The following is a 27932-nucleotide window of genomic DNA, read 5'->3' on the forward strand; positions in this document are numbered from 1 at the left end:
GTTAAGAATGAGTTAATGTGTACAGACAACTCAGTATGTGCAGGTGCATACCATCCCTAAGATGTAGATAAACTGAAGTCATTATTAACATTCACCAAGAACTTTTATTTGCACTCTTACTAAATACAACAGTCAGGTAAATCAACTGAATTATTAGATCAGATCATTTTAATCTCACAACTTTTTTCAAATTTTCAAGTTCAGATCAACATTAATCAAAATGTTATATAAATCAAAGACTGCGTTAACTAAATAATTCAATTAAACAAACAAAAAAATAAATAAACACAGCAGCAATGCAAACATACAGCGTTGGGAATTGTGAAAAACAAAAACTGTCTTGTTCACGTTTGGCATAATTCAGATGAAAACTCACTTTTTAAAAATATCAAGCAGGGCATTGCTCTCTTTCAACTGCTTTATTATCTCCATATTAGACTGAGCAAGACAACGTGTAAGACAGAGATTGGCAAATTTTTGAACGCTTTCACCCTTCTTGAAGGTTGCCCTTAAAGACTTGAATTCGGTGGGTTTGCTGTTGCCAACTCAGCAATGGGCACTTGCATTACAATTGTGTTCCTGTCGATCTTGACTTTGTTGTATGCTTCAGCTTTACTTAAACCATCCCTAACCAGTTGCAAAACTTTGTTGTAACGATTGATGGAGTCTTCAGGGATTCTTACTGCAGAAAAAACAAACAAACATCAAATTATTTGCAATTAGATATTATAAACTTAGGTCTAAATATACTTTTTTTGTGGTGGTGGGGGGGGGATTATTTACATCAATATTTACCTACAACACAGTTTTTTGTAAAAGCAAAAAAAATATATAATTTTCTGTTGTAATTTTTTTTCTCACACCTTTTTAACTATTTTTGTTCAAATATATGCAGCCTTCATAAACAGAAAACCTTGTTTTTAAGAACAAAATAGTACTAACCCCAAACTTGAGATTGGAACTATGACCTGTAAATACTAACTCGACAAACTTCACATTCATTTAAACCTGTCTAGTTTAACAAGTGTGACTAGTCATTTTTTGGCCTATATTTTAGATATCGAGTAGATTTTGATCTACAGCTCAAATTCAGCTTTTTTAGGCAAGACATCTGTTTGTACAACTATAAAACACATTTTAAACAAAAATGCTTGCTATGAAAACAATCTAACCTGCAAGTGGGGATGATTTATATTAATAATTATGTTATTTGTTATTTTTTTAATTAAAATATGCAAAAAGGTACATAAATTGGGATCATACAAATACAAAGAAACATCAACAAAAAACAATAACAAAACAATAAAAAACAAACAAACAAAAACAACAATATAGTCATGTACTGGTAGGTGTGTGTGTGTGTGTGTGTGTGTGTGTGTGTGTGTGTTTGTGTGTGCGTGCATGTAAAGGTAACTTGGTGGACAGGTCAGAGTACATACATAAGGAACAATAACAGTCAATAAATGAAGCAAGTATCGCAGATATAAGTAAAACAGATCGTCCAAGGTCGCTCTGGCCGCCCTGGCGATAACCGTACGTTCACACCGAAAGCGGCGAGAGCGTCAAAGTAGCCGGAAGTCATTCATTTTCAATGAGAGTCGGCGGCGATAAGCGGCGAGGAGCCATGCGGAGCGTCTTCGCTGGCATGAGCGTCGAGGAGAGTTGAAATGAAGTCAACTTTATGGTAATGAGCTATGACACGGTTCGGCGGCAAGCAATCAGAATGAAGACGTCCATCGCTTGATAGCAGTTCAGAGAACACAGACCTGTGAACTTTGGTTCCGACCACAGTTGTTCCCAAGGGTTTGATTATTTATATATTAGCGAGTTTTGACGCTCTCGCCGCCGGAGCTGAAGGCAGAGAGCGTTACCGTACTTTCACACCGAAAGCGGCGAGAGCGTCCAAGGTCGCTCTGGCCGCCCTGGCGATAACGCTCTCTGCCTTCAGCTCCGGCGGCGAGAGCATCAAAACTCGCTACAATAATCTCGTATTTAAAGGAGCCGTTGCAGCATATCAGTTACATTCCTGCATAAAACATGTTTCTAGCGTGCAAATGTTGCGCACTTCTTATCAAATTCATACAACAATGGAAGATCAAGTTGCGTGTGGTGTGGCTTTGCTCTATTTATCCAATATGTCCTTATGTCTGAAATATCCTGAAGCAGCAGTACTGTTTTGTACTGTCACATCGCGTGAGATTCCCGCTTTTTTAAGATAAATTTATATAACATTAATGAACATCAGTAACTCACCAGTAACTTATTTAATGTATGTTCCTGTAGGAAAAAATTGTAAATAATTGGAAATCCGGCGACCGCAATAACCAAACCCTTGGGAACAACTGTGGTCGGAACCAAAGTTCACAGGTCTGTGTTCTCTGAACTGCTATCAAGCGATGGACGTCTTCATTCTGATTGCTTGCCGCCGAACCGTGTCATAGCTCATTACCATAAATTTGACTTCATTTCAACTCTCCTCGACGCTCACGCCGAAGCGAAGACACGCCACGCTGCTCCTCGCCGCCGGCTCTCATTGAAAATGAATGACTTCCAGCTACTTTGACGCTCTCGCAGCTTTCGGTGTGAACGTAGGGTAATACAACAATGTCTACTTATACTACTTCTACCGCAATCACTGCTACTACACTGCTACTACACCAACAACGACTATTACTACTATTGCTACAACGACACCTTTACTACTTCTGCTACCACTATACCAACGACATCAACTACTTCAGGAACTACTTTTCAATAATCACAATTACAATCGATACTACTAAAATGACTACTACTACAACTACTACTACTACACCAACAACGACTACTACTACAACGACACCTTTACTACTTCTGCTACCACTATACCAACGACATCAACTACTTCAGGAACTACTACTTCAATAATCACAATTAAAATCGATACTACTACAATGACTACTACTACAACTACTACTACTACACCAACAATGACTACTACTACTACTGCTACAACGACACCTTTACTTCTTCTGCTACCACTATACCAACGACATCAACTACTTCAGGAACTACTACTTCAAAAATCACAATTACAATCGATAGTACTACAATGACTACTACTACTACAACTACTACACCAACAACGACTACTACTACTACTGCTGCTACAACGACACCTTTACTTCTTCTGCTACCACTATACCAACGACATCAACTACTTCAGGAACTACTACTTCAATAATCACAATTACAATCGATACTACTACAATGACTACTACTACAACTACTACTACTACAATGATAATAAAAGTAAAATTAATACCATTAATGATAAAATTATATTATTTGTTAGAAGTAGTACTTTAAATCACGTAAGGGCAGAATTTTTTAATTTCTGACTTTGAATTTCTGGATAAACTATACAATTAAATTTGGAAAAACATACCTCGTTTAATATCGATCATTTTTGTCTTGGATTTCTTCTGCCTCTTTGACTTTTTACCCTTTTTCTTCTTCTTTGCTGTAGGTTCAGAATCTGATGAGTCTGTTGATTCTGATGAATCTGAAGATGTATCAGTGGACTGATTCTTCTGTGATGTAACAATAGTGGATGATGATGCAGTCAGGGCAGGTGAATTAACAGTTTCACACCTCAGACTAAGGGCTATGACAGAGAACAAATACAATGTATTGAGAACATAAAACTACAAGGCATTAAATAATATAAATACACTTAATGTAGTGATACTTAAAAAAGGTGGATTTCTTTTTCTTAATCTTTTTATAATATATGCCAAATACGTGAGCGTGGTCAACAACCATTCATATGATAGTGTATGTAAAATATTGTTACCTTAATAAAAAAAAAAAACACACACACAAAAGTTAGCATAACACGGAAACAAAAATGAACCATCCTCCAGTCTTGAACGGAGATAATTCCTGTCATCCATCAGAAAGTCAACTTTCTCTTGCAAATGAAGTATCTTCTCCTTTTGAATTTAATTTTTTTTTTGGCTTGTTCAAGAGATAATTGTGCAGTGGGTGCTCCTTTTAGAAAAGAAACCAGTTATGTAACTTTGCTCGAATGAATGACTGAATGACTACACATTGCATCTTACATGAACTAGGCATCATTTAAAAAACATGTATACTTAAATACAGTTCACCCAAAAAATTAACTTACTCAACCACAGGTCATCCAAGATGTAGGAGGCCTTTAGTCACAATTTATTTTGATGGTCCGTTTGTTGATTTTAAGTTACATTACATCTACATGCCAATCTCTTTAGATACATCTACATGCCAATCTCTTTAGATTATAAGTACACTGTTAGGTTGGGGTTAAGGTTAGAGTTAGTGTATGTTGACATGCACTTGCAAAGTTTCTTATAGTGAGTTAAATGTCTGTTGAACGAGCAGTATCAACAGATATTAAGCAGACAGTCTACTAATACTCAAATGGACCATCAAAATAAAGTGTTACCAGCCTTTTTTCTTCGGTAGAACATTTAGGAAGATTTTTAGCTGAGTCCGTAGCGATTCATACTGTATAATGCCACCGAACAGGGATTTTTTTTTTTCAGATTAAAAATATGCACATACAAACTAGTACAAATCAATAGCTTTGGCTCGTCATGACATAATGAAGTCTTGTAAAGAAAAAAGATCAGTCCGTGTAAATTTTTGTTTACATTATTTACAATATTATTAGCTATCGTTATTGAATGATGTGTATAAATCACATCTTCTTTAATGTTCTACTGAAAGAAGGGAACAACTCACTGCAGGTGAGTAAATTAACCAGATTTTTTTTTTGGGTAAACTATCGCTTTAAGTCAACATGTTAAAAGACTTACAAGTAGTGTAAAACAAAAAGTACCAAAAAATTTAAATGTAACTATATTTGTATTATTTTTTTCTGTAATATTCGAAGTAATATTTAGAAAAGACTACCAACAAACCTGCCGTGTCCCAGGTTGGCTGTACAGCAGTTTGAAGAAACAAAACAAAACAAAAAAAAAAAAAATTTATATGTATTAAAATATAAATACATTTATGACAACAGTAGAATAAGAAGTCAATATCGATTGTAATATAAGTGATATACATAATATGAAATATCATGAAAGTTTTTGCTATAAGTAAAACTTAACTTTAACTTTATGAGTTTTTCCTTTTTTTTTTTCTAATTCCAAATATACTTTGGTTTTTGTGATGTTGTGTAAAATAAGTTGTAATCGCTTTTTTTTTACTATCTGTCCTGACAAGGATTGTTTTTTTTCATAAATAAATATGAGCAAAAAAATTACAAACTGTTTATTTTTATACATTTAAAATGTATTATTAATATAGGGGCAATGCGGTGGCGCAGTGGGTAGCATGTTCTCTTCACAGCAAGAGGGTCGCTGGTTCGAGCCTTGGCTGGGTCAGTTGGCAATTCTGTGTGGAATTTGCATGTTCTCCCTGTGTTTGCGTGGGTTTCCTCTAGGTGCTCCAGTTTCCCCCACAAGTTCAAAGACATGTGGTATAGATGAAAAGATGAAATGGGTATGCTTAAATGACCATAGTGTGTGCTTGTGTGTGAAAGAGTGTGTATAGATGTTTCCCAGTGATGTGTTGTGGCTGGAAGGGCACCTGCTGCGTAAAACATATGCTGAAATAGTTGCCGGTTCATTGCGCTGTGGTGACCCAAAAAGAAAATGAAAAAATATTAATATAGGGCTGGCAAATCACATGGGTACTAGGGTACTCTTTACTGTGTGTGGATAACCATGCCATTCAGCAACCATGAAAAACCCTGTTAAGATAATGGTTAATGGTTCAAATTTTATTTCACAGCAATGACATTAATCTCTATATAGTTATAAAATTAAAACAAAATAAATCAACATAAAAAAACTTAATTTGTTCAGCTACAGTAGGCAGTAGGTTTATTTAACATAGTAAGAAATTCATTCATTTTCTTGTCGGCTTAGTTCCTTTATTAATCCGGGGTCTCCACAGCGGAAAAAACCACCAACTTATCCAGCACATTTTTACGCAGTGGATGCCCTTCCAGCCGCAACCCATCTCTGGGAAACATTCACACACCTGCGACCCAGCATCCTTCTTGCGCCACTGTGTCGCCCAAATGATTAACATTATCAAATAAACCATTCAGGTGATTTACTTACCACCTGATGAGCTTGATAGATTTTTGGACTGAACCCTTTTGCATGCAGGTGAAACTATTTGGAAGCAAAAATAAACTCAACTTCATTAAAAGGAAATGAACCCTTCGCTAAGCCCCGCCCTCCTTAGTTACTGTTGCTACGCCTGTCAAGCTTTTGTGCCTGGCACGGCTTTTTCAATGTGTGTGCGCCGGTTTCTGACATTGCCAGGGATATAATGTCATTTTTGGTGAACAGGTGAGATATCCAAGAAAGCCAGACAAATATATACCCCCAATTACAGGGGTATATTCAACACATAATAGGCAACCGATTAGAGAATAAATCAATCAAAATTGAAGCTACCTTAGCCTAGCCACCTTATACGATGACCATTCAACAGCTTAGCTCAGGGGTGGGCAAACTCGGTCCTGGAGGGCCGGTGTCCTGCACAGTTTAGCTCCAACCCTAATCAAACACACCTGCTTATAGATTTCTTGTGATCTTAAAGACACTGATTAGCATGTTCAGGTGTGTTTGACTAGTGTTGGAACAAAACTCTGCAGGGACACCGGCCCTCGAGGATCAAGTTTGCCCATCCCTGGCTTAGCTCATGCTCAGCAGGAGAGGTGAAATTTAAAAATAATCTAATAATAACTAATAAAACCATGATTTCTCGATTTTTAGCCAAAACCCTGATTAATTGTTGTGTAATGAAATATAGCCTTACTAACCGGCGAGGAAACATGCATGGACAGTGCTTTTACATTATTCATTCACAGATAGAAGAGCCAGAAAGGAAAACTGATGGATTTGTGCCGAATATTAGCATCAATGACCCATAATAATGTACAGTAAGTTACCTATAACTGTCAGTATGTATGTGTGATCTTTTTATAAAAAATGTATGAAAAACAGCTGCTGGTACAGTATATTGATGGCAAGTGCTCAGTTTGTGATCATATCTCGGTTTTGTTCTGTTGATTTGTAATTTCAAATATTCATAGCTTGAAATAAGATGGAAATATGAAGTTCAGTAAAGTTAGCAACAGATTCGCAGATTCGTATTTTCCGGATCAATAACTCATGTCATTATAACCTATTCACTATTAGTATGACTAAGTTACTAACGTTATGGCGGAGGCTTAAACGGAGCATTACTTAATATATCGAGCGAAAAAAAAAAGGAAAAACAGCTGTGAAACATAACCAGCTATGTGTTTTTGTAGGAAACACAGTTTAGATCTGTTTATGGTAAGAGGTGTGTGAGTTATTGCTGTCTGTCTATCACTGAATGTGTCAGGAATATCAAAACAAAACCAACTTAGCTCCGCTCCTTTAGCGCCCCTTACACAACTTGATCCACGCTGGCATTTCTCCTCTTGGGTTTTAGGTTTTGAAAAGGGGAAAAAAATTTCACCATCCCTCCAAACTTTAAGGAGACCGGGTATCAAATTTGCACAATCTATATGCACTCGCTCGAAAGCTTGACAGAGCCCTTGCGCGTAGCTACAGTTGCTAAGTCACGATTGGTGGATGGCGGTTTTTGGGCGCGGCTTAGCGAAGGGTCAATTGCATAAAAAGTATACAAAATAAATTTGAACTGTTCAGGTCTCGAAAAACATGTTGACACCACAGGGCTGTCATGTATCTTCCAATCAGGATAATAAATCTATGATTAATATTGAATTTAAAAATTACAAGATTGAAAAAATATTTAAAATTCAACAATTTGTCTTTGTTTTACAGTAATGTACACATACATCTTATATTTATGTGGAAAACATTGCAAACAAACCTGCTCTATCACTGGTTAATGATTCAGCAGGCTGAAGACCTGAGCAGGTTGGATCACTTTCCACTCTAGGCTTCTTACAAATTGGTAGAACTATGGGAAAACAAAATTTCAACATGAACAAAATGAAGAGGTGGGTAAATACCTGGAAATGCATTCAGTACCGCATACAACAAAAAAAAAAAAATAGATTAGGTATACTCATAAAACACTGCATAATCTGTAAGAAACATTAATTGACTCCAGTTACAAATCCAAAAGGAATTAATTTAAGTGTGGTGAGTGATAATTATAAAATGAACCATGCAAGTAATTTACTTACCACCTGATAAGCTTGATGGATTTTTCGACTGACCCCTTTTGCGTGCAGGTAAAACTATTTGTAAGCAAAATAAACTCAATTTGATTAAAGGTGAATTGCATAAAAAGTATACAAAATAAATTACAACTGTTAGGTCTCGAAAAAACATGTTGATGCCACAGGGCTGTCATGTATCTTCCAGTCAGGCTAATAAAACTAGCTGATTAATATTAAATGTAAAAATTCCAAGATTAAAAATATATATTTTAAATTCAACAATTTGTCTTTTCTTTTCTTTAATGTACACAAATAGGCCTTGCTTACATTGATGTAGCAAATACTGCAAACAAACCTGGGGCCTGTTTCAGAAAGGAGGTTAAGTGAAAACTCGGAGTATATTAACCCTGAAATGAGAGAAACTCTGGGTTCTCCGTTTCAAAATGACAGGTTTGTTAAACTCGACAAAGCAGGGTAAGTCAAGCCTGTTTCTGAAAGAAAGGTAACTTTAACTCAGAGTCAGTTACCGTGGTAACTTACTCTGTGAATCTAACCTGGTACGGGCCAGGTTTTATTTTCTAAACTCTGAGTTTCTGTCGTTCTCCTCCCCTTTTTTAAAGATGAAGCGGTATTTCTCGCCTTAGCCTTACGTCTCCACACACCTATTTTAGAGCCCATTTTGGAGATGTGCATAAAAATGATTGATGGAAATTGATGGAAACTTTTGAAAATACGCATAATAAAACATGTGCATAAATGAGTAGGCTAAACTTTTATTTTATAAGAAAAGATGCGCATAAACTACGAAGGAAACACTTTTACTGAACAAATTACAGTATGTGCATTAAAGGTTTGTTAGAGATGATGATGATAAAAATTTGTGTGAATGGACAAACCAGCAGACTGAGCACACAGTAGAACATCTTAAATGTTGTTTAGGTCATTCTTAAATGCCATAACTGTTTGTATATTAGTATTATTGTATATAATTAATTACCTCTGAGCGTCTGGAGCGCGTAAAGATCTCCGCGTCTCATGGCTTCAAACGCCCCCACGTGTTCATTGTGTGTCAGCATTGTCATCTGAGGCACAAGTACATTTATTAAATAAAAAAATAATTGGCTCAGCTTCTTCTACCGCAGTAAATTCTGTTTTTACTGTTGATATTTGGCGCAAGTTAATCAGGAAGTGACGATTTTGTTCTCTTTGACTAGTTGGATGAAAACGCTGCTTTATTCGCATCTTTTAGGTGTTATTCCAGTTTTGCACAAATTTATGTAATATATTTTGATGGAAACATAGATATTGCCTACATTTTTGTCACACACAGAACAAAGTCACGTAGCCTACGAGAAAGGCTTGTCCTTTATTCATAAATAATTAGCTTAACCTTTGACATGTACTGTTACTAGATTAATGGGATTATTATTCTTTCTAAAAAGTATTTTTAGCACTGCTTACCTTCTAAATGTTACATCAACATCACTTGATCAATAAAAAGGCAGACACACAAGTACACTGTTAAATCTATTAAAACTGATAAACGTGTATAAAAGTTTAGAAAAAAATTATAAACGTCACACATTACTTATTTTGTTATACTTAAATATTTAAATACTTTAAATTAAAAATTATGCATTTACTTGAGCAGCTGTTTTCTCACGCTAACTGTCTGTTTCATTGATGGCTGCTTCTTTTTAATTATATACGCTCATATTTGCTATAACTTTGCATGAGCAGATCAAATTCAGCCGGAGAAAGAAATGGTGATCTCTTTTTTTTAACATGTTGCCATAGTCACTCGTAATATCTGCGCTCTATTGGTAATGTCTTTTTATAGTCACGGTGTGCGCGCTTAACTCTGAGTTGGTCTACTCAAAGTTGATTGATCTAACTCAGATCAGCTGTTCTGAAACCAAAAACTCTGAGTTTTTAATCTCTCGATAAATCAACTCAGAGTTCAAGTTTAAACTCCGAGTTGGTTGAACCTCCTTTCTGAAACAGGCCCCTGGTCGTACCATTGTATCTTGCCGAATTAGGCCGAAATAGGCGGGGCTAGCGATGTTTCATTTGCGAATGAGTCGGCTCACTGAGTCGATTCTTTAAAGTGAACAAAGAGTCGACTTAAATCTTAGAGATTTTGTCTTTCTGTCTATTGTTTCCTCCTTACTTTCTTGTTTAATGACAATAGCGCACATAAACTCATAAATCCCGAGTTTATTTTCATAAATTAGAAACCGAAAATCTCGGCTCTAAATGTCCAGTTGTCCAAATGATCGGTTCCTTAAAAAGAGCTGCGATTCACTTTACTAGGCAGGGCGATTTATTATGGTGGCGGGAGTTTCGCGCTTGCGAGTCAAACTCGGTCTATTGGAGGAAAACACAAACAATGCTACTGACAAAATCTTGCTTTTTGAAACTCAGAAACCATCTACTAAAAGGAATCTCAACCTCATTAAATGGCTTCAAAGCAAAAGGTTACTGGCAAGCAGAGTACATTGCTCAAGGTGTGGTCATGGCATGAAGTTCACGAGAAATCATAGAAAGTCAGACGGTTTTCATTGGTGAGTTTTGGTCAGTTTATATATTTTGATGAAAATGTTTTTAATGCATGTTTTAGTTCGAACTTACTTGGAAATATTGACCCTTATAGGACATGCAGACATAAAAGTCACCGGGGCAAGAAAACCAGTTGAACTGTGAGAATTGGATCTTTATTTGAGAAATCAAAACTCAGCTTGTCGTCATGGCTTATATTCATTTACAAGTAAGTCTATTTTAAGTTCCTTATTAAATGTTTGTGCAGTCAGCATTGATATTTTCAACACATCCTTTCCGTTTTTTTTCAGACATGCAAAAGCTTGAATTCAACAGTCCCATAGGTCCGTGGTCCGTGTACGTTGCGTTCATTCGATTTTTGATCTTAAACGAAATTTAAAAAACGAGGAAACGGCCGTTTTTCGTTTTTTTATTTGGCTAAAAAAAAATTAAATAAATGATTTTGGCTCGATTTTCTTTTTTTGGTTTAGGGTAGGAAAACGGATAAATGACTTTAAAATTCATTATCCACATGTAGGCGGTTCTAAAACGCCCATTTCCTCTGATTGGTCAATCAAATCTGGGCTCCTGACGTCGCCTTCAAAATAACAGTCCTGTAGTCTTCGTCCTCTGCGGATCAGCACACAGGCATTTAATATATTATATTCAATATATAATATATTAGCAGTATTATTAGACATTTATCATTACAATTTATCATTACTGTTATAGTTCGCCGCCAAATTTGCTGCTATGCACCTGATACTGAGCAAAAGATTTGCGAGCAGCACTTGGTTTGCACGATTGTTTCCAAGCTAGGCCTATAGTAATAATAATAATAATAATAATAATATTAATAATAATAATAATAATAAGCCTTCCTTTCGAGACTTTCGCTGGATTAATGTCGAGTACAAAATATCTGTTTTAACAGTTTTCAGTATTTTGTGATTTTTACTTTTTTATTATTTATTATTTATGTATTTATTTGCATTGTCTGGGCTGGTGTTGTATATTATGCTACAAAAACTTTGTAATAAACTGTGTTTACATTAATTTATCTATAGCCTATATTATTTCTTAAACATTATATTACTTCAAAAGTCCACAGAGCAGATATTAGGTCCCATAAATGAACGATGCAAGAGTCGGATCCAACAGCCAAAGAGAACTATTATCTTTATTTTTTTCGTTTAAAATAACTGTTTAATATACATAATACACCAAATTTACGTATCATTTGAACCACATACTAGAACATAGGCCTATGCCTGATACATTCATTGCATATGCATAAATTATATAAAAACAGCAGTATAATTATTTGACATTAAATTAACGTCACTGCCAAACTTCTTGCTGCTATGCTCCTGATGCTGAGCAAAATAAAGCCATTTCTGAGCAGCACATTGCATTATTGTTTCCGAGCTAGGCGCAGCTTTATAAATACGTGATTATTTTCACGTATTATTGTGATGTAATTAAAACAAGACCTATTTAACAATAGGAGAGAAAGCGAGAGATGGATAGATGGATATGCGTACATGTAAGGATGAAAGCTTAAATTCAGCCGAATATTAATTAAATACTTTAATTGGCCATATGGCTGTTTCCGAACACTGCCTTTTGTGTTTTATTTGGATATTACAAAATTAAATAGTCAAAATGTATTTTTTTACCATTCTCTCTTTTTACCATCATCATCATCTCTCTCTGGCTTTTTTCAATAACAAAGAAATATATTTCAAAACAACACTTTAAAATGTATTACTTACGCTACATTATTAATAGATTTACTGTAGAGCTCAGCAGTTTACTCCGTGAATTCGCAAGAGTTACATTATATGGGAGTATTTTTTAAGCGCTAAAGTCTACATTTTTATTTAATCAGGTGGATCAGGTGATAGGATCAGTTATTATTGCTTATGCAAACGTCATCTACGTTCTGAAAAATAATAAGGTGTTTTAAAAATGTGTATCTTGACAAACTGGCACAAATTTGGATATAAAAATCTTTCATCGTGGCCAGACACGCGCAATCTCTCACAATGAGTTTACTGCACAAGTTGGAGGATGTTGTTCATAAAAAAAAGCAAAGACGGCTCCTTCAAGAATATAAGATTTTTAATTGTTTTGTAAGTGCACTCAGGCATATGTTTTTGCATATCACTATAATTCTTTACAAAAGATTGATTAATTATTCTGTTTTCGAACTGTACATTTATTCTTTACCTGTTATGTTATTATGTGGGCGTGGTTAGAGGTCCGCTCGCGAGTTCAATGAATGTATTTGACACAGTAACGGAAGAGGAACAGAGGAAAAGGCAAGTGCACATCGCGATGCTTAGTCGACAGTTTAAAGAATTATAGCCAACAAGATTACAACCACACCATTCCAAGAGCAAGCAGTTTGACTGAATCTTATCAGATGAGAAGAAGATGTGGTGTGATTTGCTTCGGAGTTTGACATAACTTTATAACCACACACATACACAATCACCTGCAACTGCATAAAAATTTACAGCAACATTTAACTTCATCTGATAACTTGTTTTAACACAATAACTCCTCATTTTACATTATACGTTCATGGAATATGAAAATACGATCCCGGCAAATGTTGCATAATGGCATAACTTCCACGGATCGTCTGCTGAAGTGATCGCTTATAAGGTTATTCTCTAAAACTATGGGACTTGTTTCATCACTATATTACAACTTCTCAGTATTAAAATTATTGTCATTCTTATGTGATAATTGTTTACCATTTACGTGGGCCTATGCTATTTTGTTTGATTTGTATTGTGATGATTATGTTTACACATTAATCATAAAGAAATTAATACATTGTTTAAACATAATAACTTGTGTCTGACCTCTTTACTCTTCTTCTATTCTTTGGACATCAATATATCCTTTAAGGTGGTATAGAACCGTACAGTTATCAGTGCATTCATACAGGCTTCAATACAAATTCTGTATATTTTTTTCAAACTGAGTTAACCGGGGAATACCTTCATTGCTGCAAAGAGTTTGTAAGGCTGTCCTGGCTCATTCAAATCAGGGAATTAAATCGAAACTGACAGCCGCAATGGATGATTTTGATATTAATAGCCAATACAGTTTAATTTAGGCTACTCTGAAACAGTGAATATTTCACTTTAATTTTATTTATATTATTATTTTATTTAACAAAAAAATTGTGTTTTGGCACTGAAGCCAGGCCTATATAGGGGACCTTAAATATTGTTGTTTGTAGTTAACTGGCCAACAAAAAATACATTAAAATAAGATATCTTACTTATACAAATTATACCAAACAAAATTTGTTCCAAAAAGCTCATCTTTCCAACAAAAAAAGCCTATATGAAGTGTATTTTTTTGTTAGGGCCGGTCTGCTATACAGTGCTGTGGATGAATTGTTTTGCTAATAAGGATTTAATTATAGGCCTATGCTCCCTGTAATTTCTGTATTACAAACATTTACATTTTAAAGTTATTATTTTACGAATTATGTCATCTGCCTTTTCCTCGGTGCAGATCACAATCGTAAAACTGTCGTGCTCGGAAATCTTGCTCAGCATCAGGTGCATAGCAGCAAAAATGGCTGCAAACTATAACTTTTTTTAATGATAAATTGTAATGATAAATGTCTAATAATATATATCAAATAATAATAATTAAATGCCTGGGTGCTGATCCACAGAGGACTACAAGACTATTATTTTGAGGGCGAGGTCAGGAGCTCAGATTTGGTAAATAAAAAATTAATAATTATAATTATATGTTTTTGTATAATTTATGCATAAGCAATGGATGAATCAGGCATAGGCCTATGTAGTATGTGGTTCAAATGATATGTAAATTTAGTGTATTATGTTAAACAGTTATTTAAACAAAAAAAAATTAAGATCATCGTTCTCTTTGACAGTTGGATTCTACTTGCATCATTCTCATCACCTGCAGCTGCTGCCAAAGTGAAACACGGCGCCTAGCTGCGCCTCCCTCATATCTGTAGTAAGATGTCCAGCTTATAGGCTAAAGATAAATTGATAAAATAACAGAAAATGCACTGACAGTTTATTACAAAGTTTTTGTAGCATAATATACAACACCAGCCCAGACAATATAAATTAATACATAAATAAAAAAAATAAAAAAATCACAAAATACTGAAAACTGTTAATTTACAGATATGTACTCGACATTAATCCAGCAAAAGTCTCGAAAGGAATTGGCTTGCTGCGTGAGAGAAAATGTGTGTGTGTTCCAATGAACTCTTATTCTGGCCCTGCTAACAACTATAAAAATAAAAACTAAACAATAAAAACTATATAATAATAATTAATTATTATTATTATTATTATTATTATTATTATTACTATTATATAGGCCTAGCTTGGAAACAATCGTGCAAACCAAGTGCTGCTCTCAAATCTTTTGCTCAGTATCAGGTGCATAGCAGCAAATTTGGCGGCGAACTATAACAGTAATGATAAATTGTAATGATAAATGTCTAATAATACTGCTAATATATTATATATTAAATATAATATATTAAATGCCTGTGTGCTGATCCGCAGAGGACGAAGACTACAGGACTGTTATTTTGAAGGCGACGTCAGGAGCCCAGATTTGATTGACCAATCAGAGGAAATGGGCGTTTTAGAACCGCCTACATGTGGATAATGAATTTTAAAGTCATTTATCCGTTTTCCTACCCTAAACCAAAAAAAGAAAATCGAGCCAAAACCATTTATTTAATTTTTTTGTAGCCAAATAAAAAAACGAAAAACGGCCGTTTCCTCGTTTTTTAAATTTCGTTTAAGATCAAAAATCGAATGAACGCAACGTACACGGACCCGTGTACATTTTGTTCATTTGTTTTCCATTTTCAAACGGAATAAAGGAAATGGAGAAAACGGCCGTTTTTCCGTTTTTCTTTTGCTCACGAGAAAACGAAAAAACGAGATTTTGGCTGGATTTTCGTTTTTTGGTTTAGGGTAGGAAAACGGATAAACGACTTTAAAATTCATTTTACACATGTAGGCGGTACTGAAACGCCCACTTTCCTCTAATTGGTCAACCAAATCTGCGCTCGTGACGTCACCCTCAAAATAAAAGCCTTACACGCAGGCTTTTAATTATTATTATTTAATTATATATATAAACAAAGTTTACATATTCTATCATTTGAACCACACACAGTTAGCAGGCTTACATTCATTGCGTATGTATAAATTAAATAAAAACGTAAAGCAGTATTCTTAGACATTTGTCATTAAAATAAGGTCATAGTTCACTGCCAAGCTTCTTGCTGCTGTGCACCTGATGCAGAGCAAAGAAAGCCATTTCCGAGGAGCACCTGGTTTACATGATTGTTTCAGAGCTATTGTAGGCCTAAATAATAGCCTACTCTGTATAAAATAATAATTTATTATTATTATTATTATTATTATTATTAGGCCTATTATTATTAGTATTGTTATTATTATTTACTTAGTTATTCAATGGTTGTAAGAACACATTGGACCCTGCATGGGGCTATAATAAATGGTACCATTTGTTTCTATTGGATTTTCTCCTATTTTAATTTAATATATGCCTTTTGCCTATTGTAAATATTTATTTGATAATTAATACTTTTTTATTGCAACGTCAAAGTAGGCCTGTCTTATTATTATTATTTTTTGTTAATATTTTGTCGTTGTTGTTGTTATTATTATTGTAGCAGGGACATAGCCACAGGTGTGGCAGAGTGTGCTGGTGCCACCCAAAGTGGCATCTTGCACCTGAAAATAGATGCCTTCGCGCTCAAGCGCGCGCAAGAAACTTGCACAGGCAAAAGTAATGATGAATGTGTTGAAGGAAAAAAAAACATTCTAATTATTTGTTAATAAAATAGTGCAACATTATTCTCAGTCAGTGTAAGCTGAAAAAATTAAGATCGCCAGCATTTCAAGGGTGGTTTTATTTTTAGTTCATTGCTGTCACGCGCTATATTTCACTAAGGCTGCATGAGACTGCGCATCTTGCTTATTTTCTCTATTTTACATAAATAACATATTATACAGTCCAGGTTCTACCGTTCTAGTGAGTGTGGGGCATTGCTTTACAGTGGTAAAGTGGATTATTTCTTGGCAAATTCATAATGATTCACTTTGTTTAGTAATAAATTTCATAGTTATAAAATAACTACATTTCAAGAATATGTTAACACTTTCAACTATTTAGGATTATTTATTGCATCAAAAGTAATTTCAAAGTAACATTAAATGTACGTATAAACTGCTTAATTTGTGTGTGTAAACACCTAAGATGCAAAAAGCTTATTTAGACCAGAATAGGCCTACTAAATGCAACGGTCAATGTATGTAAACTTATGACCTAAAATGTCTTAAATGACTAAATTTAAGTCTTTTTAAGTTTTTAAATAATTTAAGTTTAACATAAATGATTTAAACTTTAAACTTCAAATTAACAGAGTATGGCAAATAAATTGTTTATTAAATGGAGGTCAGGTGTCTATCTTATTTATAATTATTAAATATTATGACACTATAATTCAGTGGTGTATTGGAGAGTACGCACCTTTTAATTAATTAATTTTAAATAAGTGGTTTATCCTAAATAAAATGCAATGGGATCGGTGTGCAATGAATAGTTTGAAAACCCCTGGTTCAGACTAGACGAGCTAGCTGTCTGTGCGCTGCGCTAATAACTTGGCATTTGCTCTTTTCGGTGCTGCCAGATGCATTTATAGTGCATAAAAAATAAAAAGATAATTTGGTAAAGCGCGCGATGCGCGCAGAATTAAGCGCACTATACGCATATGTCGAATTAAGTTATCTTTTTCTTTAATCAAGACTTTTCCATTCGAGGAATTACAGTTATTAATAGCTTAGTCCTTACAAACGATCAGTTTATAAAATACACAATTTACGGATCAAGCCATAATGAAGAATAAGAAGAATATGCAACGCATAATCCTTGAATGATCAGAGCGCATTTATATAAACTAGCTATTTTATATAATCCATAAATATTAAAAAACATTATACATTTAAAGTAATGGAACATTATATGTTATAAAATCTAAACTATTATTTAGGCTACAGGCTAAATAAAGGCGCCTTTTCGGGGCTGTTCAGCGCGTGCGTTAAAGAAAAGACATGACACAATCTCTATAAAAACTTGTTGTTTATTTACAATATCTAAAGGGATATAAAACATCTAACATGCATCTCCATTCTCAACGAGTTTCTGTGTTCTGCATCCTTCACAGACCGAGGTCTCATTCCGAGGTAATCTGTAAATATTCTCATTTGGTTCTGGCACATTCTTGATTAAAGGTGAAACTGACCGGCGCAACGGATGATTTGTCATCTAGAGTGACTACAGTTATAATACAGGTTATGGAACTATTTCACTTTAATTTCATATTATTATTTTATTAAACAAACAAAGCAGTTTTTGTTTTGGCTCTGCATGCAGCGTATTGGATCTTTGAAGCATTGCACTTCAAATGTTATTCCTTTTTTTTTTTTTTTTTGTATTTTTAATATTTTTAATTATACAACACAAAATTGGTTCTAAACAGATACATTTTCCTATAGGCTATGATGAAGTGTATATTTTTGTTCACACAGGTCCTATACAAAACTGTGTGGATGGATGATTTGTTTCTCCGTGAAAATCACTCATTTAATAAGCAAAACAGGCCAAAATGTTGTTTAGCTTGCATCAAACTGGATGGACAATTTACAAACATATTGAATACAAAGGCTGGTTATTTTATGCAATGAGGGACAATAGGCCTATTACAAATTAACGAAAATTATTTGCATATTAAAACGAAAATATATAATACAACAACAGATCCTACCTCGTAAGAAATGACTTTAGATAATGTAAATAAGCATCAAGTTTTTTTTTTTGAGATTGTGTGTCTAATTCAGTAGTGTAGTGCGTTCGCGTGGGTTTCCTCCGGGTGCTCCGGTTTTCCCCACAGTCCAAAGACATGCGGTACAGGTGAATTGGGTAGGCTAAATTGTCCGTACTGTATAAGTGTGTGTGTATGTGTGGATGTTTCCCAGAGATGGGTTGTGGCTGGAAGGGCATCCGCTGCGTAAAAACTTGCTAAATAAGTTGGCGGTTCATTCCGCTGTGGCGACCCCAGATTAATAAAGGGACTAAGCCGACAAGAAAATGAATGAATAATGTGCAATACTAATTTAAAATACTTATCACTAACCTTATATGTGAAATAGCAGGGCCCTCTGTAGCACTTTCTCAAGAAGAGCAAATGTCAAATTATTAGCGCAACGCACATGTAGCGAGCTCATCTGTTTGTCGGAACTACTAGACACAATTTTTTTTTATCAACTATAATGTGTTTAATTAGTTAATTTGAAATTTATTTCATTATTCCAGCAATAATTGTTGAGTGAAAGAATGTGCTAGAAATATGCATTGCGGCTCCCTTTATTGTAAAGGCTTATTGCACTTAAACTTTTTTAGGTTCGGCTCTCGAATTAGTAAGGTTATGAGTAAATGTTATTTGAAATATTTAAAGCCTGCCATCTAGCCTACAATAACAGCAAATTTAATAATAAAAAAAATAATAAGACAGGCCTACTTTGGCGTTGCAATAAAATAGTATTAATTATCAAATAAATAATTACAATATATAATTAAAATAGGAAGAAATAAATGAAAACAAATGGTACCCTTTGTTTTTATGGCAGGGCCCAAAGTGTTCTTATTCTGGTTCTGCTAACAACTATTAAAAAGAAAGAAAAAAAAACACACCAAACAATAAAAACACTAGTAACTGATAATAATAATGATAATAATAATAATAAGTATTATTATTATTATTATTATTATTATTATTATTATTATTATTATTATTATTATTATTATAAAGCCCTTGTTCTGAAACAATCATGCAAACCAGGTGCTCCTCGGAAATGGCTATCTTTGCTCTGCATCAGGTGCACAGCAGCAAGAAGCTTGGCAGTGAACTATGACCTTATTTTAATGACAAATGTCTAAGAATACTGCTTTACGTTTTTATTTAATTTATACATACGCAATGAATGTAAGCCTGCTAACTGTGTGTGGTTCAAATGATAGAATATGTAAACTTTGTTTATATATATAATTAAATAATAATAATTAAAAGCCTGCGTGTAAGGCTTTTATTTTGAGGGTGACGTCACGAGCGCAGATTTGGTTGACCAATTAGAGGAAAGTGGGCGTTTCAGTACCGCCTACATGTGTAAAATGAATTTTAAAGTCGTTTATCCGTTTTCCTACCCTAAACCAAAAAACGAAAATCCAGCCAAAATCTCGTTTTTTCGTTTTCTCGTGAGCAAAAGAAAAACGGAAAAACGGCCGTTTTCTCCATTTCCTTTATTCCGTTTGAAAATGGAAAACAAATGAACAAAATGTACACGGACCGCTCAGCCAATGCTCATGTATGGTTAAAAAAAAGTTTATTCAACTGTATACTTTTAGACAAAATAAACAACAAAAATTATACTTTGTTTACGTTTTATGTATTTTTTATGTTTTATGAAATTTACTTTATAACTTTTGGAATTGTACTTAATATTGCACTTAAGTGTACTTAACTTATTAGACAACTTAATAATTGACAGAAAAGTCAATAGTTTATTGGGATCTATACTTCTTAATTGGCAGATTACTCAATTTTTTTATAAAAACTACTTAAATTCTGTAATTTAACTAAAGCCTGCTCTGGTGAAGAAAAACCCATAACAAATATGCTAAGTATTCTTGCAGCCAAGCTAATTGTCAATAGGCTTACTTCAAATGTGTTGTAACTTGAAATAATAATAATCTTATTTTGGACTAACTAATTTTGTGCTAGGTAAGATTTATTTGGAATTAAATTATAACTCATACCTTTACGTGTATTAAGTGTACTTTTATGTTCTAAAAAAAAAAACTTAACTTATACTTAGTTAAGAAACAACTTAAAGTATTCTTAGTATAGGTCTATGAATGTTCCCACGCGAACACAGGGAGAACATGCAAACTCAGAAATGGCAACTGACCCAGCCTGCTTGAACCAGCGATCTTCTTGCTGTGAGGCAATTGTGCTACCCACTGTGCCACCCTGACACCCTTCTGTAACATAGGGTATAAAAAAAGATACAATGTTGTACCAAAGAAGGTACAAACCCTTGTCACTGGGGCAATACATTTTTTTGAAACAGAATTGCACCTTGGGACAAAGAAACAAATTTATACCATTGCAGTTTGTACTTGTGACATGTTTTGTACCAGTGGAAACCAAAATGTACGTTTTAATTTTTAAAACCTGCACATACAAAATTGTACCTTCATCAAAGGTACAAATCTGATCTATGAAGGTACCACTACAGTGAAAAGACACTTTGTACCTTAACAGTGTCAAATGTGTTCCTTCAAAAACTATTTAAAGGCATTTTGCTACAGTATGTGTCAATTTATTTTCAGTAAATATAAAACATCAAATAAATTTATTAAACAATGTTTTTTAAAAAAAGTTTCATTTTGTGTAAATGCACCTTTTCCATTTACAATAAAGAATAAAAAATACAAATGTTTAGTTTACAATACCTATAGTTTTGTTTTACCCATAGACTGTAAAATATATGGACGTAGTATCCGTGACGTCACCCATAGGTTTCTAAAGAGCGCAAAAGAAGCCACAAGTGGTGGGGGGCCAAGATGGCGTCGTAGCAAGTTGCTTTTGCTGTAGCTCTTAAAGTTTGCTCGGACCCGGGAATAAGTTCATGTTCAGGAACTAACTCAAATATGTTTCAAAAGTTATGAGCTAAAAAGCTATCGTTCTATTCGTTTATTTTCTTTTTTAGTTTTCTGTTTGCTGAGTTTGAAAGACGAGTGCTTTTGGTAGCTATATTTGCTAACTTAAACGTGTTGCTAAAACTGCTGCAAAGACTATGGACGAAAAAGAAGAAACCGTAGTCGCAATACACAGCTATGCAAGAAGAAATATAATTTCTGAAATGGATATACAGCCTGGGCAATTTGTGTCTTTACCTGAAACACCCGAACCAAATCCTGCCAAAAAAAGTAAACCAAGCTCTGACAGTCCTTCGGTGAGTGATGCAACGTTAATGAGATTCTTGCAGAGGATGGAAGCCATGCACGAAGAGACTTTGCGCCGAATTCATGGGGTTGAAAAAACGGTACTTGAAAACTCAAATTCTATTAAACAGATAATCAACTCCCTCGAGTTCCAAGGTGAAGAAGTAAAGTGCCTGAACGAAAAATCCAAAGAATTTGAAAGAAAAATCGAAAAACTAGAGAAAGTCAATGACAAACTTCGTGAGAGGTGTAATGATAATGACGCATACAAGAGAAGATGGAATTTACGTGTTGCTGGCGTTCCAGAAAAAACAGGGGAGAATGTAAAACAGATGATCATCGACCTCTTTAAGCAGGTTTCACCAAACATCGCAGCAGAGCTGCCCGTCGGAGTAGACATCGCGCACCGCTTAGGACCGAGATCTGCTTCAGAAAAATCCCCTCGCCGCATCATAGTCCTGTTTTCATCGCGATCACAACGGGACAGAGTTTGGAATGATGCCAAAACGTCAAACTATCTCAAGGAAAAGAAAATTAAGATCTTTGAGGATCTTTCACAGCAAGATAAGGATGCAAGATCTCTCCTGTGGCCGATGGTAGAGAAAGCGAGACAAGAGGGGAAGAGAGCTGGCTTTCACGGTCCTTTTGCTGTGATTGAGGGTAAAAGACTGACCGCTAAAGATGTAGCAGCTAACATTTAAAGCATGGTACTTGCTCAAAAAGCAACCTTTTCTGTTAGCAATTAGCCTTATAAATGTAAAGAGTGAATCTAAATCTAGTATTATTATTATTTTAATTATTATTTATTTTATTTTCGTATATACATATGTTTATTAAGAAGTGTTAAACTTATTGCACAAAAATGAATCTAAACTATTAGATAACTTATTGTTTTTTATTTATTTTTTATTTATTTATTTTATTATTTATTTATTTTTATTATTATTCAAATGTTTTGTTTTATTAATATTTTTATTATCATATATAATAAGTCTTGGCTCTTTTCTAGACTTCTAGGAAGTTTAACCACAATAACAATGTTAGTTATTTACTGAACTTGTACAGTAGTTATTTTTTTACTTGTAGATTATTCCCGGGTGGGTATTTGTCGTTGATTGCCTGTCTTTGATATAAGTAATATAAACAAGTAGATTTTCTTTGCTTCACAGGTTCTTTTTTATTTTAGTTAGTTTTCCTGGTGTTCCTGTTTAAATGTCATTGTCATTAATATCCTTTAACGCCAGGGGTCTCAGGGATAGTGTCAAAAGGAAAGCACTTTTTTTGTTCGCTAAAAAGCACAATTCAGATTTTTGTTTGATTCAAGAATGCCATTCTACTAATGATGATTACAGGTGGTGGAAATCTCAGTGGGGAAATGATATTTGGTGTTCACATGGCACAGAACACTCGGCTGGTGTAAGCATCTTCAGAAATAAATATGGAGGGGAGATATTAGGGTCAGATTCAGATAGCTTGGGTCACTTTCTCGTATTAGTGATTTCACTTAACCAACAAACTGTAATTCTTGGGAATATATATGGATACAATACTTCAACAGATAATAAAATTCTTTTTGATAAATTAGATGAAAAGCTTACATATTGGTCAAACAAATTCCCTAAGGCATTTATCATTTTAGGTGGAGATTTTAATGTATCTATTAACAATTTATTAGACAGATATCCCTCAAAAAGCGCAGCTTGTTCAAGTCCAACTCTGTTAGACCTACGAGACAAATTTGAGTTGGTAGACATTTGGCGAGAGAGATTTCCTAATAATGTGGAGTATACCTGGTCCAACAAAAGTGGCTCAAGTCAATCCCGAATTGATTTTTGGCTAATCTCAAAAGATATGGCTAAGTTTGATCTACATACTAGCATTCAATGTACACCTTTGACTGATCACAAAACTATCTTACTCAATACACCATTAATGGCAGATTACAAAATGGATCATAAGAGAGCCTCTTTGTGGAAATTGAACAGCTTGATATTAGAATCAGATGATGTAAAGGATAAAATTAAAGAGTTAATTGCTAAATATTGGAAAACAGCCACAACTCAAAATTCATTTTGTTCATATTGGGAGCTTCTTAAGTTTGAAATTGGTGTTTATTTAAGAAAAGTTGGAGCCGATTTAGCTAAAAAAAGAAAGATTCTTGAAGACAGCCTGATCAGTAGTTTATCTAAAACTTCTAATTTCGATGTCATGTCGTTAGAAGAAAAATCTGAAATGGTAGCTTTACAAACAAAATTAGATGATTTATACTTATCAAAGGCTAGGGGTGCTTATATAAGATCTAGGAAAAAATGGCTTGAAGAGGGAGAACTTAATTCTGCATATTTTTTTAAACTGGAAAAGCGAAATTATTCCCTTTCAACAATTGAACAACTACGTATTAATGGAAATATTGTTAAAGATCCTAAGGAAATAGCTGAATTTAGTGCTAGCTTTTATACAAATCTTTATAAATCAAGATGCTCAGAGGATACTTCTTCCTCATTTATGGACTCAATTAACTATTTAAAGCTTATATCTGACTCTGACTCTGAATTTTGTGATGGCAATATAACTTCGGAAGAAATACAAAGTGCAATTAAGAGTTTAAAAAATAATAAAGCCCCTGGGTGTGATGGATTTACAGCAGAGCTGTATAAATTGTTTGCTGATGATCTTACTCCATTTTTATCTAATGTTTTTAAAGAAAGTATTGAAAAAGAAACTTTACCTCCTACGTTGACACAAGGTGTCATCACACTAATTCCTAAACCTAAGAAAGATCTTAACAATTTGGACAATTGGCGACCCATCACACTCCTTAACAATGATTATAAGATTTTTGCCACAATATTTGCCAAAAGAATTAAAAATTGTTTAGATACTATTATAGATGAGACTCAATCAGGATTCATGAGGGGGCGACACATAATGAATAACATCAGGCTAGTTTTAGATTTGTTGGACTATAATGAGTTGGTGGAACATAATAGCTTTATTCTTTTCCTAGATTTTTATAAAGCTTTTGATACAATTGAACACAATTTTATTTTTAAATCAGCAGAAAAATTTGGTTTTGGTAATTTTTTTTGTAAAGCAATAAAAACACTTTATTACAATTGTAATAGTACAATTAAATTAAAATATGGCACTTCTCCCAGATTTTATTTATCACGAGGTATAAGACAAGGGTGTCCATTGTCTCCTTATTTATTTTTATTAGTTTCCCAAATATTCGCTTCCTTTATATCTAATAGTGGTCTTAATGGTATTCGTATAGCTGACAAACAAATTCTCATCAGTCAATTGGCTGATGATACCACGCTTTTTCTGCAAGATGTTAATCAAATTGCTGTAGCCCTTAAATATATCCAGATATTCTCTAAAGCATCAGGCCTATCCTTGAACCTTTCAAAATGCGAGTTAATGTCCATCAAAGAATGTAATCTATCTGAAATTTGAAATATTAAAATCAGAAATCAGATATCTTATTTAGGTATTATAATAACAAAAAATGAATTAGAAAGAGGCTCTTTAAATTTTAATCCAATAATTGAAACAACAAAGAAAAAACTTAATATGTGGCTCCAACGTGATCTGTCCTTAAAGGGTAGAATCTTACTATCTAAAGCTGAAGGTTTATCAAGGTTAACATACGCTGCTCTCTCCTTAAATGTTGATTCAGCCACTCTTAAAAAAATTGATACTATGCTCCTTAACTTTGTTTGGAAGAATAAAACTCATTTTATTAGGAAATCTGTACTCGGGAATACTGTAGAGAAAGGAGGCTTAAACTTTCTTGATTTCACAACATTAAACAATACCTTTAAAATAAATTATATAAAGAACTGTCTCAATAACCCATTGTCTATATGGAATCTGATCCCTAATGTAATTTTTTCCAAATTAGGTGGATTAAAATTTTTATTAATCTGTAATTATAATATTTTGAAAATCCCCATAAAATTGTCCCATTTTCATAGGCAAATGTTATTAACTTGGTCCCTCATATTTAAACACAATTTTACACCTCATTCATATATAATTTGGAATAACAAGAACATCTTGTATAAAAACAAATCTATATTCTTCAATAACTGGTTTAAAAATGATATAATTTATGTGTCTCAACTTTTCAACGATAGGGGTTTACTTTGTAACTACTCTGAATTTTTAGTTAAGCACGGAATTCCCGTAAGCCCCAAAGACTTCGCTATTGTTGCTGATGCTATTCCACAAGGTGTTTTTATGCTTTTTAAAGGACTTTCATTTCCAATTACTTTTCATTCAGCGGACCTTTGGAAAACATTTATTGGTAAAAACTGCCTTTCTTTATCTAAATCAAAATGCAATAAGAAAATAAGAGCCCTGTTTCAGGAAGATTTTGTTACTGTACCTTATGTAATGTCATATTGGAATGGTTTTGTGAATGATATTTCCTGGAAGAAAGTTTGGACATTACCCCACAAATTTTTTATAACAAACAAAATAAGAGAAGTTACCTTTAAACTGATTCATAGATGCTATCCAGACAAGTGTAATCTTAAAAGACTTAAGAATGATATTAACACCAACTGTTCATTTTGCTTAGTGAATCCTGAGACGTCTGTTCATTTATTTTGGACTTGCCCTCATTCAATGTCATTTTGGTGTGATGTTCTTGATTTTATAAAAGTTTATGTGAAGGCAGATTTTGAATTTACATATAAGAATGTTATCTTTGGTTTCCATGATTGTGAAAAGGAAAATAATACCTATTTCATGAACCTTGTTTTTTTGTTGGCCAAATTTCATATTCACAAGAGCAAGTTTTGCAAGTGTAAACCTTTTTTCCCTAAATTTAAAATTGAAATGAAAATGTATTTTGAGTGTATTAAAGGATCAACCAACTTAAAAGCAATACGAACGAGGACTTTGATGAAGGACTTGGCACTTATCTTGGACTAAATGACTAAAAACCCCTGGATTGTTGCTGTTTAATTCATGACATTTGTTGTTATTGTTTTTCAAGCATTCAATAAAAAAAAATAAAAAAAAAAGAAGCCACAAGTAGGCGCGGCAAACCGTCGCCATTTTGTTCGCACGTCATCACACCCACGGCAGGATACCAAACAAGGGCAAAGAGGCGGAGAGTGAGCGGAGCTACAGACACCTGCAGACTGTTTGCTTGGACCTGATTCAGACACACTTTACTTTGGGAGAACGCTTAATACTTTATCACCTGTGACTCGTTAGTATTCTGACCACTTGTGCTTGGTTGTACACTATATAAATAAAGTGTTTAGACTTTTAAAAACACTGCTGTAATACATTGAGCCACTAAACAATGTTCTTATGACGTTTTTCAACAGGAGGAAAACGCGAATTACTTCCAAACACTTCAGATATAGTCTGTGTTAATTAATGTAAGACTATTGATGAAGTCCTGCATAACACTTTATGACAACGCTTCAGATGACTGTCCTAGAGCCTACAGCTAATCAATCTGAAAGATTCAGAAGTGCATTACAGCTCTAAATATAAATATAAACGATAAATGATCTTAAATAAAACAAATACATGTATAGAGATGGTATATAAGTATATAACTTTACTCACATGGGAGGCGGAGGCCACATGAATGGTTTGTGAGCACAATTAAGTGCACTCAGCATGCCAAGCCATCTGATAATTGTAGGAAACAAATCCAAAAGGCAGTTGACTGTGTAAAGCCACATAAAACAACACAGAAATACGATAAATATGCCGAGTTCAGTGGCTAATCTGCAGGATTCAGCTGAGGTGACGTGACGGCGACCAGCGAGACCTAGCTGTCACTCAAGTGGCCACGCCCTTAATTATGCAAACTTAATATAAAGGAAACGGATGAGTTATAAAAAAATTCACCCCCCTCACAGTTGTCATGAAGGGTAATATTAGCTGTATTAACCAAAATCTTTTTTTGTACCAGGCTGTAAACACCTTTTTTTCTGCTGTAAAGTTGGCCATTCTAAAAGTGGGCTCAATTGAAATTTGCTCTGTTTTGGAGCCAGGAGCAGCCACGACT

The 27932-nt window shown here is 34.1% G+C and overlaps 1 protein-coding gene across 6 annotated transcripts; it reads right to left on the reverse strand.

Moving 5' to 3' along the window:
• Positions 1–81: 81 nt before the first annotated feature.
• Positions 82–27932, reverse strand: LOC137496680 (uncharacterized). 6 transcript variants are annotated; one of them, XR_015502442.1, is made up of 8 exons: positions 27485–27932; positions 8252–8305; positions 7933–8022; positions 6159–6212; positions 4947–4965; positions 3836–4032; positions 3428–3646; positions 82–682 (listed from the first exon to the last, which is right to left on the reverse strand). XR_015502442.1 is itself a non-coding variant. In XM_087273513.1 (7 exons), exons 2-7 carry the CDS (start codon positions 9307–9309, stop codon positions 510–512), a joined length of 675 nt encoding a protein of 224 aa, XP_087129639.1. In that variant the 5' UTR covers positions 27485–27916; the 3' UTR covers positions 82–509. The 6 variants fall into 6 exon arrangements, 2 of the variants coding, with proteins under 2 accessions (XP_087129639.1, XP_087129638.1); XR_015502440.1 differs by lacking the exon at positions 3836–4032 and adding an exon at positions 9225–9309 and having other exon boundaries at positions 27485–27713; XR_015502443.1 differs by lacking the exon at positions 3836–4032.

Source organism: Danio rerio, chromosome 11, assembly GCF_052040795.2.
Source record: "Danio rerio strain M-AB ecotype USA chromosome 11, GRCz13ab, whole genome shotgun sequence".
NCBI classification, from domain to species: domain Eukaryota; kingdom Metazoa; phylum Chordata; class Actinopteri; order Cypriniformes; family Danionidae; genus Danio; species Danio rerio.

What these genes read in the sequence shown, in the direction of transcription:
- LOC137496680 (XM_087273513.1), bottom strand. Translation starts at nt 9,309, where the DNA reads ATGACAATGCTGACACACAATGAACACGTGGGGGCGTTTGAAGCCATG. An exon ending in CGCGCTCCAGACGCTCAGAG is followed by an intron (nt 8,306 to 9,224) that starts GTAATTAATTAT and finishes GCTTACAAATAG; the next exon opens with TTTTACCTGCACGCAAAAGG. An exon ending in TCCATCAAGCTTATCAGGTG is followed by an intron (nt 8,023 to 8,251) that starts GTAAGTAAATTA and finishes GTTTTCCCATAG; the next exon opens with TTCTACCAATTTGTAAGAAG.